Below are 14,935 nucleotides of genomic sequence, written 5' to 3' on the forward strand. Positions count from 1 at the left end.
CGGGGCCTCGGGGCGGGGCTCCCCGGGTGACGCGCGGAGGGGCGGGGCCGGAGCTGTGTGACGCGGCGCGCACGGGCGACGCCTGGCGTGTGACGCGGTGTGCGCGCGGCGCCGCCGCGGCGGAGGCGGGGGAGCGCGGCCTGGCCCGAGCGGCGCGGCGCGGCGCGGAGCAGCGGCGCGGGGGAGCGCGGAGGGAGCGCGGCCCCGCCCGCCTGCCCCGCCCCGCCCCGCCGCCGCCACGGACTTCCTGTGGGACAAGCGCACCGGGCTGGCTGCCAGGACGGTGCGCGGCGGGGCCGGGCCGGGCCGGGCCGGGTGGGGCGCGGTCCTCGGGCGCGGGGCGGCCCCGCCTCCGCCCTCCCCCTCCCGGCCCCGCCGCAGGGAGCCCGGGGCAGGGGCCGGCGGGCGGGGCGGAGCGGAGCGCGGCGGGGCGGGCCCGGCCCTGCTGCCGCCGTGGCCCGGGCAGGGCGCAGGGTGGCTCCGCCCGGGCCCGGCACTGACGCCGCCGCCGCCCCCCGCAGATGCCTCACTCGCGGAGGTACCGCTCGTCGGAGCGCAGCAGCCGCGGCAGCTACCGCGAGCGCTACCGCAGCCGCAAGCACAAGCGGCGGCGCTCGCGGTCCCGCTCCAGCAGCAGCGAGCGGGACCGACGGCACCGGCGGGAGGACAGCTACCACGTGCGCTCCCGGAGGTGAGTGCCCGCCAGCACCACCGCGGCCCACCGCCTCCTTGCCGGCCGGGGCTGCCCTCGTGGGGCAGGTCCCAGCCACTCTCCTCCCGCCCTAGTTACGATGACCACTCAGTGGACCGGCGAGCCTACGACCGGCGCTACTGCGACAGCTACCGGCGCAACGACTACAGCCGCGAGCGCGGAGAGGCCTACTACGACGCCGAGTACCGCCACTCCTACGAGTACCGGCGCTCCCGGGACCGCGAGGGCAGCTACCGCAGCTGCAAGAGCAGCCGGCGTAAGCACAGGCGGAGACGGCGCCGCAGCCGGTCCTTTAGTCGCTCCTCATCGGTGAGTACCCGACTGCACGCTGCTCCTTACCCTTTCTCTCCCAGGTGGCGAGCTGGGTAAGTAGCAAACTTCCTTCCTTACGTGGTTTCTGAGTGCGCTTCAAATAACTAAACAACTTTGGTGCGGGCAGCAGCTCCTGGCTGCCCCTCGACATGCCAGAGTCGTGGCTGCCCGGTCCCTGGAGGGCGCAGGCGGGTCCCGAGGTCTGTCGGGGGTAACCGCTGTCCGCAGGGGCTGCAGCCCCCAGCCTGCATCCCTGCCGCTGTTGTGCGCTGGTGTTGGTGTTACGGTACCATAGGGACTCCCGCTCGGGGCTCTGCCTTCTTTGCTGCAGAGAGCTCAGTCTGGCTGTGGCCAAGAGCCTGGCCCCTGCCAGGCCACAGCTGTGCTTCTCCTTCGGGGCGGTCTGTGGCAGCAGGCCCAGCCCCCCGTGTCTGAGCTGGAGGCGCAGTGCCTGGCTCCAGCCCCTGCTATGCGAGGGGGCTCTGGTCGAGTGAATCGGCCTGTGGAGCAGTCATTCAGATGGAGATGGCCATGCAGGCTCTTCCCAGCATAGTGTCTTGGCTTCCTTTTCTTGTCTGTTCTGTCACTTGCCTTCCACGTCCGTTAGGGCCAAGAGGCATGATCTCTGCACCTGGGGCTCTCTCCGATGCTTGCTGTGGCCTGGCTGTGCCTTGGGGCTGCTCTAGGTCAAGGGCTTTGTATTCGGGGTGGGGGTCAAGTCCCTGGGCTTCTGGCTGGTCCCTCTGAAATGTGGGGTTTCCTAGGTGAAGAACCGTGGCAGGAACTCTTTCTTTTTTGGTGCAGTCTCTTGTCTGACTTGTTTTAGGCTTTTCCTCTTCCCCATTCCCCATCTCTTGGGGAGCTAGTTGCCAGGACCGGCTTTTTTGAGGGGGTGGAGGGTGGACTTGGAGGTGTCCGATCGGCGTTGGGGCAGTTACTAGTGAGGTCTGTCCGGTTCTGGATGAAATGTTGTGCAGACACTTGCTTCTGAAGCCTCCTAGCTCTTCCTAGCCTCCTAGCTCTATGGCACTGGGGGAAAGCCATGGCTTGGGCTGTTGGAATGGGGAGGGGGCCATGTGGGGGCAGCCTGGCCCTTTGTTTTGAAGGATTTTGCAGTGCGCCGCCTGCAGCTGCCCTTCCATGGCAGCTGATGCAAGGATGCGAGCCCCTCACTGCAGCCACTGAGCCTCGGCTGCAGAGCCGTGTCTCGGTGTGCTCTCCTGGCTTTAACGCAAACCCGAATGTCAGCACCGTTCCTATTCAAAGCCCCTGAAGAGCGAGAGCAGCCGGCTCCCTCCGGGGCCCCCCCTTTCCCCTGCTTGTCTTGGCTCTGGCGCTGGTTCGGGTGGGGCTATTTTGTAGGATTTTTTTTTCTTTTTTTTTCTTTTTTTTTCTTAATCCTTTTTTTTTTTTTTTTTGCTACAACGAAAAGCAAACTGTTTTTTTTTTTTTTCTTTTCTGAGCTAGTGTGTTGTATCTTGACATGTTCCCTTGCAATATCCCTATCGTTATATATTCCTCTGTGCCGTATGAATTGGCTGGGAATCTCCTGCAACCCCTCCTCAAACAACCATGTGAATTTCCAAACCAACCAATGCGTGACGCCGGCTGCTGCGCTGGTTTGAAATCTGATTGGCTGGTGAATGATGAATTCCCTGTCTGCCCGGGCCAGCAGCGGAGTCGACCGAGCAGCAGAAGGGCCAAGAGTGTGGAAGATGACGACGAGGGGCATCTGATCTATCGCGTCGGCGACTGGCTACAAGAAAGATGTACAGCCGAATCGTAACATAATTTAGCTCTCTAGTTAAGCTCCCATCGCAGTCGCAGATCTGTCTTATCTTTGTTTCATTTTATTTTCATTGTTTATTAAAGAGAAGCCCTCTCTCCCCCCCGCCCCCTTTTATTAAAGCTACATATATATTCTATACTGTTACTGCAGTGCCAGGGACGTAGGGCAGTTGCCTTGTGCAGCCGGTCTCGGCCTTCCGCCCTGCCGGTCTCCAGCGTGCAGGCTAGGTGTTGCAATGCATTCTTCTCTGCCTTGTGTACGTGCCACGGCCAGGTCCCGCTCTCCACCTCATGGCCATTTCTCTCTCTCTCTGTCTCTCTGTCTCTCCCCCTCCCTCTCAGATGAGATCATTAGCACCCTAGGAGAAGGCACATTTGGCCGAGTGGTGCAGTGCGTGGATCACCGGAGGTAGGCATACTGCCAAGCTGGCAATACCATGCTAGGCTGCTGCCTTCCTTGGGGGAAGCACAGGTTCAGCAGCCTTGCTCATGTGGGGGCTGGAGTGTCAGGGCGATCAAGTCCCTTCTTATGCAGACTCGGTGTGCACTGATCTGATCCAGCCCTGTTCATGGTCCCCATGGAATGGGCTGGGATGGACCAGGGGGTAAAATCTGCTGTCTCAGCTGCTAGGGGTCACTGGGGCTCTAATACATGGCCCCAGGATGGGTGGAGGTTGTGGTGTCCATGTCCCTCGGAGCCACGTGGGCCTCAGGCTTACAGTCCTGTTCCTGCCTCTCCCCAGGGGTGGTACACGTGTTGCGCTCAAAATCATAAAGAACGTGGAGAAGTACAAGGAGGCTGCGCGGCTGGAGATCAACGTGCTGGAGAAGATAAATGAGAAGGACCCAGAGAACAAGAAGTGAGTATTGTGTGTGGGAGCGTAGGAAATCTGGGCTGTCCCCGTTCATTGACCTGGCTGAGGACAGGGTTGGCCTTGGGACAGCTTCTCGTAGGCACCTGGCTCCTCCGTGAGTTGTGCCGTGGATGAAGTGACAGCACAGTGAGAGCAGGGCAGGGGTGCGAGCGGCATGACTGCCCATAACCCCAGCATCTTCTCTCAGCCTCTGCGTGCGGATGTTCGACTGGTTCGACTACCATGGCCACATGTGCATCTCTTTTGAGCTGCTGGGGCTCAGCACGTTCGACTTCCTGAAGGATAACAACTATCTGCCTTACCCCATCCACCAAGTGCGGCACATGGCCTTCCAGGTGTGCCAGGCAGTGAGATGTGAGTGTCGGTGCTGCCACCTTCGCGCTGAGCTGGCAATGTGCATGACGGAGTGTGAGCCCTGGCCTCAGCAGCTCAGTTCTGCAACTGATGGGCTATGGCAGCCGGCTGCTGTCAGAAGGACTGCCCTGTGAATCCCAAGGCTGAACCATTCCTGCCCACCAGGGTTAGGGGTGAACCCACTGTCCCTTGCCTGGCTGCGCAGGAGGTGTGGGCACAGGTCTGGGCATCTGCTTTCCATCGGTCCAGAGGCTCTGTGTGCTGAGCCTCCAGGACCCAGGCCCACCTGCCTTTTGGCTGGGGAAGAGCTGGGTAGTTTGCAGTGGTTGCTGAATGTGGTGTCAGACTGGACATGGTATGGGTGGGTTAATGGATGGTTTAACCCTTAGGCTAGGCCGTGCAGCCATCACACCCCTGACTGATCCCCTTTCTTCCGCAGTTCTACATGACAATAAGCTCACCCATACAGACCTCAAACCTGAGAACATCCTCTTTGTGAGCTCTGACTATGAGCTCACCTACAACTTGGAAAAGGTAAAGGGGTAGCTTTGGGGGATCCTGGTGTCTCCAGCCCTGTGGGAGGGGGGGATGTTATGAAAACAGCATGCGTGGCTGGGCAGGGCACTTGTGACGGTGCTGTAGGGAGCTCCTTGGGAGTGGTCTCCCCTGTCCCAGATGAGGTGGGATTCATGGGGTTCATGTGTCAGTTCAGGTCCTGGGCAGCTTGTGAACAGCCTGTACTTTGTTCTGTAGTCAGGCAGCAGGGCTTCAAGGGTCTTGGGGTCTGAGAGGAGCCTCATGGCTTGTTTTCTGGGCATAGTGGATGGGCAGAGCTAAAACGTGGCTGTCAGTTCCACACATCTACAAGGTGTTGGCATCTGTGGTCCCTGCCTGGGCACTAGCTGCCTGAGGAACTGTGCCTGCATGGTGAGACCGTGACACCAGCATCTTGTTCTCCTGTCTTAGAAGCGGGACGAGCGGAGTGTGAAGAGCACAGCCATCAGGGTGGTGGATTTTGGCAGCGCCACATTTGATCACGAGCACCACAGCACGATTGTCTCCACCCGGCACTACCGGGCCCCAGAGGTCATCCTGGGTAGGTCAGCAGCCTCGGCCCAGCCAGAGACCCTCAAGGGCTAGCACCCCTGTCCAAAGGGCTCATCATACTAGATGCACACTGTAGCCCTGCTTGCCGGGTATGACAGTTGCCCCAGCTTCACACCTGGTGTCGTGGACTTTGCAGAGCTTGTTGGGAAAACCACTTGACATCCAGTAGTCAATGTGCTGGTCCTACAAAGGCAGCCAGGCTTGGAGCTCAGGGCTCTGCTTCCACAGCACAGTACCTGTTAGTGTGGACTGTGGGGTAGGAGTCCCTTTGGCAGCTGCGTTTTGCAGGGCTTGCATAGTCACTGCTTTTTCACTCTGGTGATAATCTCTCTATCTCCTAGAGCTCGGTTGGAGCCAGCCCTGTGATGTGTGGAGCATTGGCTGCATCATCTTTGAGTACTATGTGGGCTTCACCCTGTTCCAGGTGAGAACCACATCCTCTCTGTGCCCAGCAGCCTGGAGCTGTAGAAGGCAGATGCTTGCATAAAGGGGGTGGAGTCTGCCATGTGCTTTTGCTTGGTGTGCAGGGCCAACCTGTTCTTTCTTCTAGACCCACGACAATCGGGAGCATCTAGCCATGATGGAAAGGATTCTGGGGCCAATTCCTTCTCGCATGATCCGGAAGACCAGGTGAGTAAGGCTGGCTGCTGTGGAACGGAGCCCACCCCCCCTCCTAGGAAGTTGGGCCTGGGTAGACTCCTCTCAGCTGCAGGGCCCAGGGACTGCTGGGGAGGGTCACTTTTTCTATCTGCGTTGCTGCTTGGCCATAGTGGTTTGTAGCAGCGGGGAGGCAGGTGTCTGGGTGAGTCCCTGCTAGGGCATGGCTATGGCACCAGTACCCACGCCCTTCTGCTACTTTATCTTGACAGGAAGCAAAAGTATTTCTACCATGGTCGCCTGGACTGGGATGAGAACACTTCTGCGGGCCGCTATGTTCGTGAGAACTGCAAACCACTGCAGGTAAGGCAAAAGAGCAGGGTGGGCAGGAGCTCTGAGCTAGGGCACCCTTCTCCCGTGGAACGGTCTGTGCCTGCCATGGCTTACAAGAACCCAGGCTCTGCAACCAGCAGGCCTGTGACTATAGTCTGCTGGGAACTACCAAGAGGCTTTGCTTATGTGGCTTCTTAGTGTGGCCTGGGACTTCCACTGTAGACTGAGGCACAGTGGGAAAGGTGGCAGGAACTTGACCATCTGTCTGGGATGGGAGAGGGAAGAAAACCCATGGGAGTTCTGGGATGGGGGAGCAGGCCCTAAAATCACGCATACTCTTGCTAAGGCTCCCCAGCTATGACCCCAGGAAGTGAGAACGCCCAGCTATGCTTGGGCAAGGCCCATGGACCCTGGTGCCTGCCGCTGTGACCCCTCCCTCCTTCCTTCCCCAGAGGTACCTGACCTCAGAGGCTGAGGACCACCACCGCCTCTTTGACCTCATCGAGAGCATGCTGGAGTACGAGCCGTCCAAGCGCATCACCCTGGCCGAGGCGCTCAAGCACCCATTCTTCGATGTGCTGAAGATGGAGCTGAGCACAAAGGTGTGGGACTCTAGCCGAGACATCAGCCGGTGACACTGCCGACACCAGCGTGCCCTCAGGTTCTAGCCCCTGTGGAGGCCTGTGTGATTTGTATCAGACACTTGGTGCTTTTTTATACAAGAAAGACTCCTGGACCCTTTTGTTACTGTGTAAAACTGTTAATATGTGAGATATTGTACATAGCCCATATTCTATATCAGCCTCCGAGCCGTGGGCCTAACCACCTGCTGCCGCTGCCACCGTTGCCCTAAAACATGGGGCCTTTGTCCATGATGTAAATACTTTTCTTCACATGTTACTTTGTCTCTGGTCCTCATCCCCTGCCCCTCAGAGTGTGAATACCCCGGGGCTCCTGGCTGCCTGTAGCTCTTCCTTTCCTTGTAAGTTATGAAGCTGGTGGGATCGCATGGGAATTATTTTTTGGATCAATGTCATAGCCCATCCCCACACCAGAGTTTTATAAGAATTTTGTACAGTCTTTGTGAAAATAAATATGAAGTGACTTAACCTTTCAGGGCATCTTCCCAATTTGCATCCAGGCCGGTGGGGCCTGGTTTGCCTGCCATCTCCCCACGGTCTGGCTTTGGCCTGTACTGCCCTGACAGCAGCCAGGGTGGGTGTCATTGGCCCCCTGTTTCGGTGACTCGTACCTCCAATCTTCTCCTCTTCCCTGTAGAGGGAGGGTCTGTTCCTGTGTTGTTACACTGGAAAGCAGAGGCCTTGCTGACTGGCTTTGACCGAGCTGTTGCAATTCAGCAGCCAGGGTTGCTATGCGGGGGCTGGGGCTGGATCCGAGTTGAGCCCTAGGGTGGGGCAGTCCCGTGCCCAGGCTGCTTCCATGGCCAGCTCTGAGTAGGCCGAAGCCAAGGACAGCTAGTGTCCATCACCAGACTCCTCTCCTTTGTATGTGCCCTCCTGCATGCCTCCAGGCTCTGTAGCCCTCTTGTTGGTAGGCCATGTTAGTAAGGCTGGGCCTTCATGCCTCTGCAGGGGCCAACTCTGGCCCTAGCTCTCCCAGTCTTGGTACCCAGCAATCCAGGCTGAAGGGGGTCCAGGTCATCAGGAACCCTTGTGTAGGAAGTAGAGCACATGCTGGCTCTACTCTGGAGCAGCCTCTCCTTCTCACAATCAATGTTTGGTGGTCAGAAAGAGCCAAATGTGAAATGCAGCCAGGTCCTATGAGTGGAAGGGCAGAGGCTATTTTAGGCCAAGGTCACTGTGGCAAACCTGGGCTTCAGGAAGTGCCATGGGCTCCTAATGTCCCTGCAAAGCGGAGTGAGTCCAAGCCCTCAGGCCTCGTGCTGTCCTCTGGATTTAGGGAGTGGCAGCACTGTTTAAGAGCGGTGGCTGCTGCGACATCCGAGTCTGAGGGCCCCCATAACTAATAATCCCTTGGCAGACTCTTGTTACCCAAACACAAGGACACGCAGATTTCTTCCAGGGGAGCTGGCAGGGCCGTGGCTGATAGTGGAGTGTTCACAACGATTCTTGGCTCATGTGTGCTGGAAAAGCCCTGGGGGGCTGAGGGGAGATGAGACAGATGCACAAGGAGCCATTATGTGGGGTGCTTATTGCTCTGCTGATGCACCATATGGCTACGGCAGACGGTCCTAGCCTAGCACCCTGTCATCACTCTGAGGGATAAAGAAAAACCCAGCTTCAGCTGCAGTTAGTGGGGGCTGAGTTTGAGACCAGGGCGGGTGACATTGAGTTGTCTTTGTGCGCTTCTGATCCCGACTTAAAGAGCTTGGGCTGGGAGCTTTACTTTGTGCTCCTCAGCACTGCTTCTCCAAAGCCGCTGTGGAGACAGACCAGGCAGCACCTAGGAGTGAGCCCAGCAGAACCAGAGGCTGCTGTGCTAGCTGTCAGCACCCGGAGGAGTGCAGGTGAGAGGCAGTTCTAATGTCTGCCCATTCCTGTCCCCAGCTAGGGCCCCTGGAGTTGAAAGGATTCCTGCCCTTCACACCCTCCCCCATGTTCCCTGTACAGCCTGAAAGACTGAGGCCACAGCACTGCCCAGAACCTGACAGCTCTAGGGAGGTGAAGTGCTATCAGGCTGGTGCTCTTGTGGGGGAGTACAGCAGAGCTGCAGCCATGCACGCTCCCCACAGCTCCTCTCCAGACCCTGGGGATTGGAGAGTGCTCTGCAGCCTTGGGGCCTGTGCAAGTGCTGCCAGGTACTGAATTCACAGGACTGTCTCTGGCCAGGCAGGTGGTTCTTGTGTGCCCTACGTGGCTGGTTCCCAGAAAAATGAGCGAGTATCTTGGCACAGGGCATTCGCTGAGCTCGCTGTTGTGTGGCTAACAACCAAGTATGAGGTGTTGGAGAATCAGGAGGTGCAAAGCCATCCAAATTCTGTCTTGCTGCAGATTCCTCGCTGACTAGCTTGGCTAGGTAAACCCCACAGTGGTGCCTCCCCATGCTCTAGGCTCGTGGCTGGGGGGTTGGGTCCCGGCACCCAAGTTCTTTTTCTGTTGCTTGGACAGCACTAACTGCTGTCACCGCTTCCTCTGCTCCAGCCTCTGCTCACAGCCTCCAGCCCATTTTCCGTTCATGGAGTCTGCGGTGAAATCGGCTTTCAGGGTCCCAGTGAAACAACTTTTCTCCTGCATCTCTGCTGACCTCAGGGACAAGGATTTCCAAACCCAGGGAGGCTTCACAAAGGGCCCAGGAGAACACCACAACCCGAAGGCCCAGGAGGAGAAGAAAGAGCCCTGCCGCTTCTAGCTGAGGGGGCTGAGATTCTGGCCCAGCTGCTTGGTTTGTATCCCCAAGACTCGCACACAGGGAGCCTGTTGTGATGGGTCTGTCTGTATGGAGCCATCTTCAGGCAGCTTAATTTCCTTCCTCTTGCTCCTGTTATGCCCAGGGTGAGCACCAAATATGGCTAGGACTGGCAGAGGGTTGTGGGGCAGCTGGGCCAAGGGGTGGCACAGCCTTCTCTGGTCTAAGGTTCCTGCTCCCTGGTAAAGCCCGTCATCCCCCTGCCCCAGGCAAGCCCTGAGCTGTCGCCTGCTGACGCTCTTTTTTCCGGTGCAGAGGCGAGCGGGACGCCTTCTACGTTCAGAAGAAAGCCGAGCGTGCAGCCATGAGGGCCCAGCTCCGGAAGAAATACCGGCTGCCCGAGGTGAGGGTCTTGCTGCTGGGGGACAACTCAGCTGCTTCGTGGGCCGCTCAACTGGAGCAGGTTTGGGTTAGAGCCTGGGAGCGCTGCAGGGGCTGGGCAGCCCTGCCCGCGTGCCCTCACAGCTCTCGGCTCCAGGTCTGTCCCTGCTCCCTGGCTGCTCGTTGGCGTGCACTGCAGCTCCAACTGGGAAGGGAGGAAATTTTTGCCCCAACAGTCCCAGTCACGCAGGGAGGGGGTGGGCCGAGCTCCTGACGTCCTGCACTAACTGCCATCTCCTTCCCCTTCCTCCCCAGAACAAGGCAGACACGCAGCAGCTGCGGGCAGCTGGCACAAAGGTGCCAGCAGGTCGGGCCCTCGCAGCACTGGTGAGGCCCTTTGCCGGGCTGGCGGACCTGGACCTCGGCTCGTGGAAGAACGGAGGCGAAAGCCCGGTGCAGGCTCCGCGGCCGTGCCGGCAGCGCCCGCTCGTGTGTCCTAGGCTGGCGGCGGAGGCGGCTCCTGCCAGGGGACAGGGCCCTGGTGCCTGGGGGCGCAGAGCCTGCCCTGGGCCCCAGGGAACGGGCAGCTCGGCCCGCACCAGGTGTGACCAGGCCCCGGGCAGGCTCGGATCAGTGCCTTGCGCCGGGCCGTAGCCATTAAACCGTCGAGACGCCGCCGCCTCAGTATGTGTCTGCTCGGGCCCCGGGGGGGAGGACACGGGGCAGCCCCTCGACGGGCGCAGCGACAACAAAATGGCAGCACAGGCTAGGCCTCACCCCGGCTCTCTGGAGACCGCAACTCCCGGCGTGTCTCGCGGCTCCGACCACGTGCCCGGCAAGCCCCGCCCCCCAGGTTTAAGCTCGGAGCGGGAGGGGCGCTGGCCCCTCCCAGCATACAGCGCGGCGGACGCATCACGTGCACCCCATGGGGCGGGCTGGGGGGCGCATGCGCATGGCCGGGCCGCTGCGGGGGTTCCCCGGCGCGGTGGGCGGGGCTGGTGACGTCAGAGGCGTGGCAGCCAATAAGCGGCGGCCGGGGGCAGCGGAGGCCTCTGGTTCTGTCGAGGCGGGGGGGTCCCGGTGCTGTCGACATGGCCCAGCGCGGGCCCGGCACCTTCGGGGCGCCCAGCAACCCCTTCGAGGTGCGCCCTGGGCCCGGCCCGCTCCGGGCGGTGGGGGGGAGCCGGGGGCGAGGTCGCGGCGGCGGCCCTCAGGGGCTGTGTGTTGGGGTGTGGTCATCGGTGGGGTCTGCGGGGAACCCGGGAATGAACAGCCCTCGGAGCAGGGAGGCCCCCGGAGCCGCGGCTGGCACGTGAGCGTGGTCGATGTCTTGCAGGATCCCGCCGTGGTGCAGCACGAGGGCAGCAGGGAGTATGCGACGCTGGAGGTGTACAACCCCTTCGACACCCCGGGGGTGAGGAGCCTGGGGCAGCGCAGGGCTGCTGCGGTCCTTCAGCTGGGCCGTCGGGGCGGCGTTGAGGGGAGCAGGCGCCGCCGGGCTCGTGCAGTTGTCAGGGGACGAGACCTGCTGCAGCTGCGGCACTCGGGCCTGTGCCTGGAGCGGGCTTGGGGACTCCCCTGGCCCAACAGGACGATGCCTTAGGGCCCTGTCCCCAGGCACTTGGGAACTGGCGTCTCCAGTCTTCAGGCTCTCGGTTGCTCTGTGTCTTACCTGCTCCCTGCCGTCGCCCTGGCACTTGCCCTGTGCCACGAGCAATCTCGGTGACTGAAGGTGTTTCTCTGTCTGCTGCAGCCACTCCCTCCCTACCAGCCACAGGTGGGCACTCAGCCTCCTCCACCGGCTGCCGGCATGCCTCAGCCACCAGCCCCCGCTGTGCAGCCCCCCAGGAAGCCAAGCCCCACGGAGCCCAAGAAGTATGGCTCCTACGGCACTCAGGTAATGGGGCCAGGCCTGACCGCTCCCCTCGCCAGCCAGCTAGATCCTGTGCTGCCCGAGAGGGGTTGGTGCCCTTGGGTAGAGTTGGAGAAGGGAGTGTGGGAGCAGCTGGTGCTTGGGCCATGCGAACTGACCCCTCCTGCTGCTTCCGCCATTAGGCGTCCACAGCGGCAGCCACAGCCGAGCTGCTGAAGAGGCAAGAGGAACTGAACCGGAAGGCAGAGGAGCTGGACAGGCGGGAGCGGGAGCTGCAAAATGCTGCTCTGGGAAGTGCTGCAAGTACGTGCTGGAGCTGCTCATGGTGGGGGAAGGGCAAATGTCACCCTGCTGCTGGGGCCCAGCAGGCTCTGGCCTCCTGCTCTGGTCTCATACCTTCCCTATGGCTTGGCAGTGAAACAGAACAACTGGCCCCCGCTGCCCTCCTTCTGCCCTATGAAACCCTGCTTCTACCAGGACATCCCAGTAGAAATCCCCATGGAGTTCCAGAAAACTGTCTCCACTATGTACTACCTCTGGATGGGTGAGCTGGGGTGCGCCCAGAGTGCAGAGACTACGCTGTGCTGGGGGCAGGGTGCAGACTGGGGCTAGGGCCTGGGCATATACCGCCTTGTCCTTACAAGAATGGGGTGCTACTGTGGGGAGGGCTGGGCCCTGGTGTCCCACAACCTCTCATCTGCTGCCTTCTTCTCAGCCAGCGCCATTGCTCTCTTCCTGAACTTCGTGGCCTCCCTGGCTTGGTTCTGTGTGGAACCGACAGCTGGTTCCGACTTTGGTCTCTCCATCCTCTGGGCTCTCCTCTACACCCCTTGCTCCTTTGTGTGCTGGTACAGGCCGATGTACAAAGCCTTCAGGTATGTCGTAGTGCAGCTCTGGGGCTTGGGAAGCAGTGGGCCAGGGCCCAGGGGCTGCTGTTTCATCCAGGTCCTTTGGAGATTGCAGACTTCCCTGCTCTTGGTTTTGGCTTTGATATCCTGGAAACCTCCATGGGTTTCCAAGGGTTTCTGGACTATAGAGACCTCCAGCTCAGCTCAAGTGGGGGAAGTTGCAATGGTCTAGGCATAACTGACTCTGAAAACCATGCTTCCCCTGGATCCTGGGTTGCTGCCTTCAACCCACTGTCCCCATCATGTACCCCAGTCCTCGGGTACAGGGCTGGCAGGAGTGCTCCCTGGAAACTGCTTGCTCAGGCTGTGGGTAACTGGACAGGATGCTTCCATGTGGGTAAAGCCCCTGTAGGCAGACCACCTGTGCTGTCAGCTGCTGCTTTGGGGCCCCATGCTGGGGGAGAGGAGGTGGTTCTTGTGGGCACCATGCCCTAACGTGAGCCTTCCCTTCCAGGAGCGACAGCTCGTTCAACTTCTTCGTCTTCTTCTTCATCTTCTTTATCCAGGACATTGTGTATGTCCTGCAGGCTGTTGGCATCCCACACTCAGGGTTCAGGTAGGGGGCACAGCTCCACTCTCCCCAGCCCAGCCATGCTGCTCCCTGCCACATGTGCCTGGACTCGGGCTGGGCTATCCAGTTCCCCATGGCAGGAGTGGGGTTAGGCATCCAGCCTATGGAGCATGCTGTGCTGGAGCAGGTACAAGGAGCCTGTGTCTACAGGCGCTGGGGGGTGCAGGGAGCTTGTATTCTATGACGGCCTCTTCTTGCAGTGGCTGGATATTGAGTCTGACTGTGCTGAGGAAGAACTCTGCTGTGGCAGTGCTCACGATCCTGGTATCCCTGCTCTTCACGGCGGTGGCTGTGCTGGGTGTTATCATGCTGAAGAGGGTGAGTGTCTCCCCTGGCTGTGCCTAGGGCAGGCTCCCAGCTTGCCCTAACTCCAGGGGCCTAGCTGAGCCTGCTGCACAATGGAGTCTCCTTGAGTTGGGTAGGTCCTGCTGCAGCCTAGGGCCTGTGGAGCAGTTATGGGCAGCTGTGTGGGCTACAAGCTATGTGTGATACTGTCCTTTCTCTTAGATCCACTCTATATACCGTCGGACGGGCGCCAGCTTCCAGAAAGCACAAGAGGAGTTTGCTGCCGGGGTGTTCTCGAACCAAGCAGTGCGCACGGCCGCAGCCAATGCCGCAGCAGGGGCAGCGAGCAATGCCTTCCAGGCCAAGTAGTACTGGGCCAGCCCTGGCTCAGGCCTCGCCTACAGGCTGCTCCCACCTGGGGAAACCACACTGCACTTTCATCGGTCCCTGTGTCTGCATCAGTTGGTCAGAGGCTGCCTCATCCCAGCTTGGAAACACTAATGCCTACTCCACCCCTTTCCTCCCAGGTCAAGGCCTTTCCCCTGGCTGCATGCTCCATGCCCAGAGGCTGAGTGCCCCTCTACATGTAGGAGCAGGCTTGTGGGTGTGGGCCTGTCTGCTTTCCTGGCTCCCTTTTAGCCCCTGCCAACTGCTGAGGGTGGGAGGTGTGGGTGTCAAGGCGAGGGGGGACCTAGTGCTACCTTCTGGTGCCCTGTAAGACCCTCCATGAAGCTCTTGCCCCAAGTCCTGCCAAGGGGAAGGCTTGGTGATTTTGATGCAGCTGTTGTGATGCCCTGGGCCTGGTGGGGGAGGGGAGTCACAGTGGACCACTGCCCTGCTGTGGGGTAGCCCTTATTAGGGAAGGGCAGTGCTAGGGCAGCTGCCTGGCTCCCTCCTGCTGCTGCCTGCCTGCTTGGTGCCTTCTCAAGGGCTCCAGAGCTGGTGCTGCTGCTCTGCATGTGAGGGGCTCCATAGGGTCCTTTCCCAGCAGCATGAACAGGTGCTGCACTGCTTTCCCTGTCCCTCTTGGGCCAAGGAGCTGTTGTGGCCTGGCTGCCTCCACGCTGGCCCTTTGGGAGCTATTCCTAGCACCCCACACCCAGGGATGGGCTGGGCTGCTTCCCCTGCCAGCGTTCCTCCTGCTTCGGGCCGTGCCCCAGCCCCCTGGGGCAGCCTGGGCTGCAGGTGCAGGGGGGGCTGGACATGGAGCCACTTGCCTTCCGGTGCCCTCTGCCTTCCTGGGCCCCTTTACTGGAGCATCCTTCACCAGCTGTAGTCCCTTGAGCCCTGCCTTCCCGTCTCGTGTGCGGCTGTGCGGGGGCAGGGCTGGCCCTCGGGCTGGGCCCTGCCCTGGGCCGCGTGGTGCTCGGCCGAGCCCTGCGGCCCCCGCGTCCGGCTCTCTGTCCTGATGCGTCTTGCTGCACCGCGCGGAGCTTTGGTTTTTATTTAAGAGAATAAAGGATGGTGACTCTGCTCCCGAGCGTGGGGCTGTGTGGGGAGGGCGGCGGCTCC

General features: G+C 60.4%; 3 protein-coding genes across 4 annotated transcripts; all 3 read left to right on the forward strand.

The window, feature by feature from the left end:
* Positions 1–152: 152 nt before the first annotated feature.
* CLK2 (CDC like kinase 2) lies at positions 153–7,173 on the forward strand. Of its 2 annotated transcripts, none has more exons than XM_090051032.1 (13): positions 153–283; positions 522–691; positions 787–1,021; positions 2,700–2,793; positions 3,155–3,221; positions 3,556–3,672; positions 3,875–4,041; positions 4,481–4,575; positions 5,008–5,137; positions 5,490–5,572; positions 5,699–5,778; positions 6,018–6,108; positions 6,531–7,173. In XM_090051032.1, the coding sequence occupies exons 2-13, from the start codon at positions 522–524 to the stop codon at positions 6,711–6,713; spliced, it is 1,512 nt and encodes a 503-aa protein (XP_089907158.1). In that variant the 5' UTR covers positions 153–283; the 3' UTR covers positions 6,714–7,173. The 2 variants fall into 2 exon arrangements, with proteins under 2 accessions (XP_089907158.1, XP_089907157.1); XM_090051031.1 differs by having other exon boundaries at positions 2,697–2,793; positions 6,531–7,172.
* Positions 7,174–7,312: 139 nt separating this feature from the next.
* On the forward strand, positions 7,313–10,626 carry LOC149860977 (complexin-3-like). Its single transcript, XM_090051035.1, has 3 exons — positions 7,313–9,388; positions 9,723–9,808; positions 10,102–10,626. Exons 1-3 carry the CDS (start codon positions 9,235–9,237, stop codon positions 10,438–10,440), a joined length of 579 nt encoding a protein of 192 aa, XP_089907161.1. The 5' UTR covers positions 7,313–9,234; the 3' UTR covers positions 10,441–10,626.
* Positions 10,627–10,770: 144 nt separating this feature from the next.
* SCAMP3 (secretory carrier membrane protein 3) lies at positions 10,771–14,896 on the forward strand. The gene is made up of 9 exons (XM_090051034.1): positions 10,771–10,928; positions 11,123–11,200; positions 11,540–11,683; positions 11,842–11,962; positions 12,075–12,203; positions 12,375–12,534; positions 13,022–13,123; positions 13,339–13,456; positions 13,646–14,896. The coding sequence occupies exons 1-9, from the start codon at positions 10,878–10,880 to the stop codon at positions 13,790–13,792; spliced, it is 1,050 nt and encodes a 349-aa protein (XP_089907160.1). The 5' UTR covers positions 10,771–10,877; the 3' UTR covers positions 13,793–14,896.
* The last annotated feature ends 39 nt before the right edge of the window (positions 14,897–14,935 follow it).

This window comes from Crocodylus siamensis, chromosome 6 (assembly GCF_052110815.1).
Source record: "Crocodylus siamensis isolate JL-2025a chromosome 6, ASM5211081v1, whole genome shotgun sequence".
Lineage (NCBI taxonomy): Eukaryota > Metazoa > Chordata > Crocodylia > Crocodylidae > Crocodylus > Crocodylus siamensis.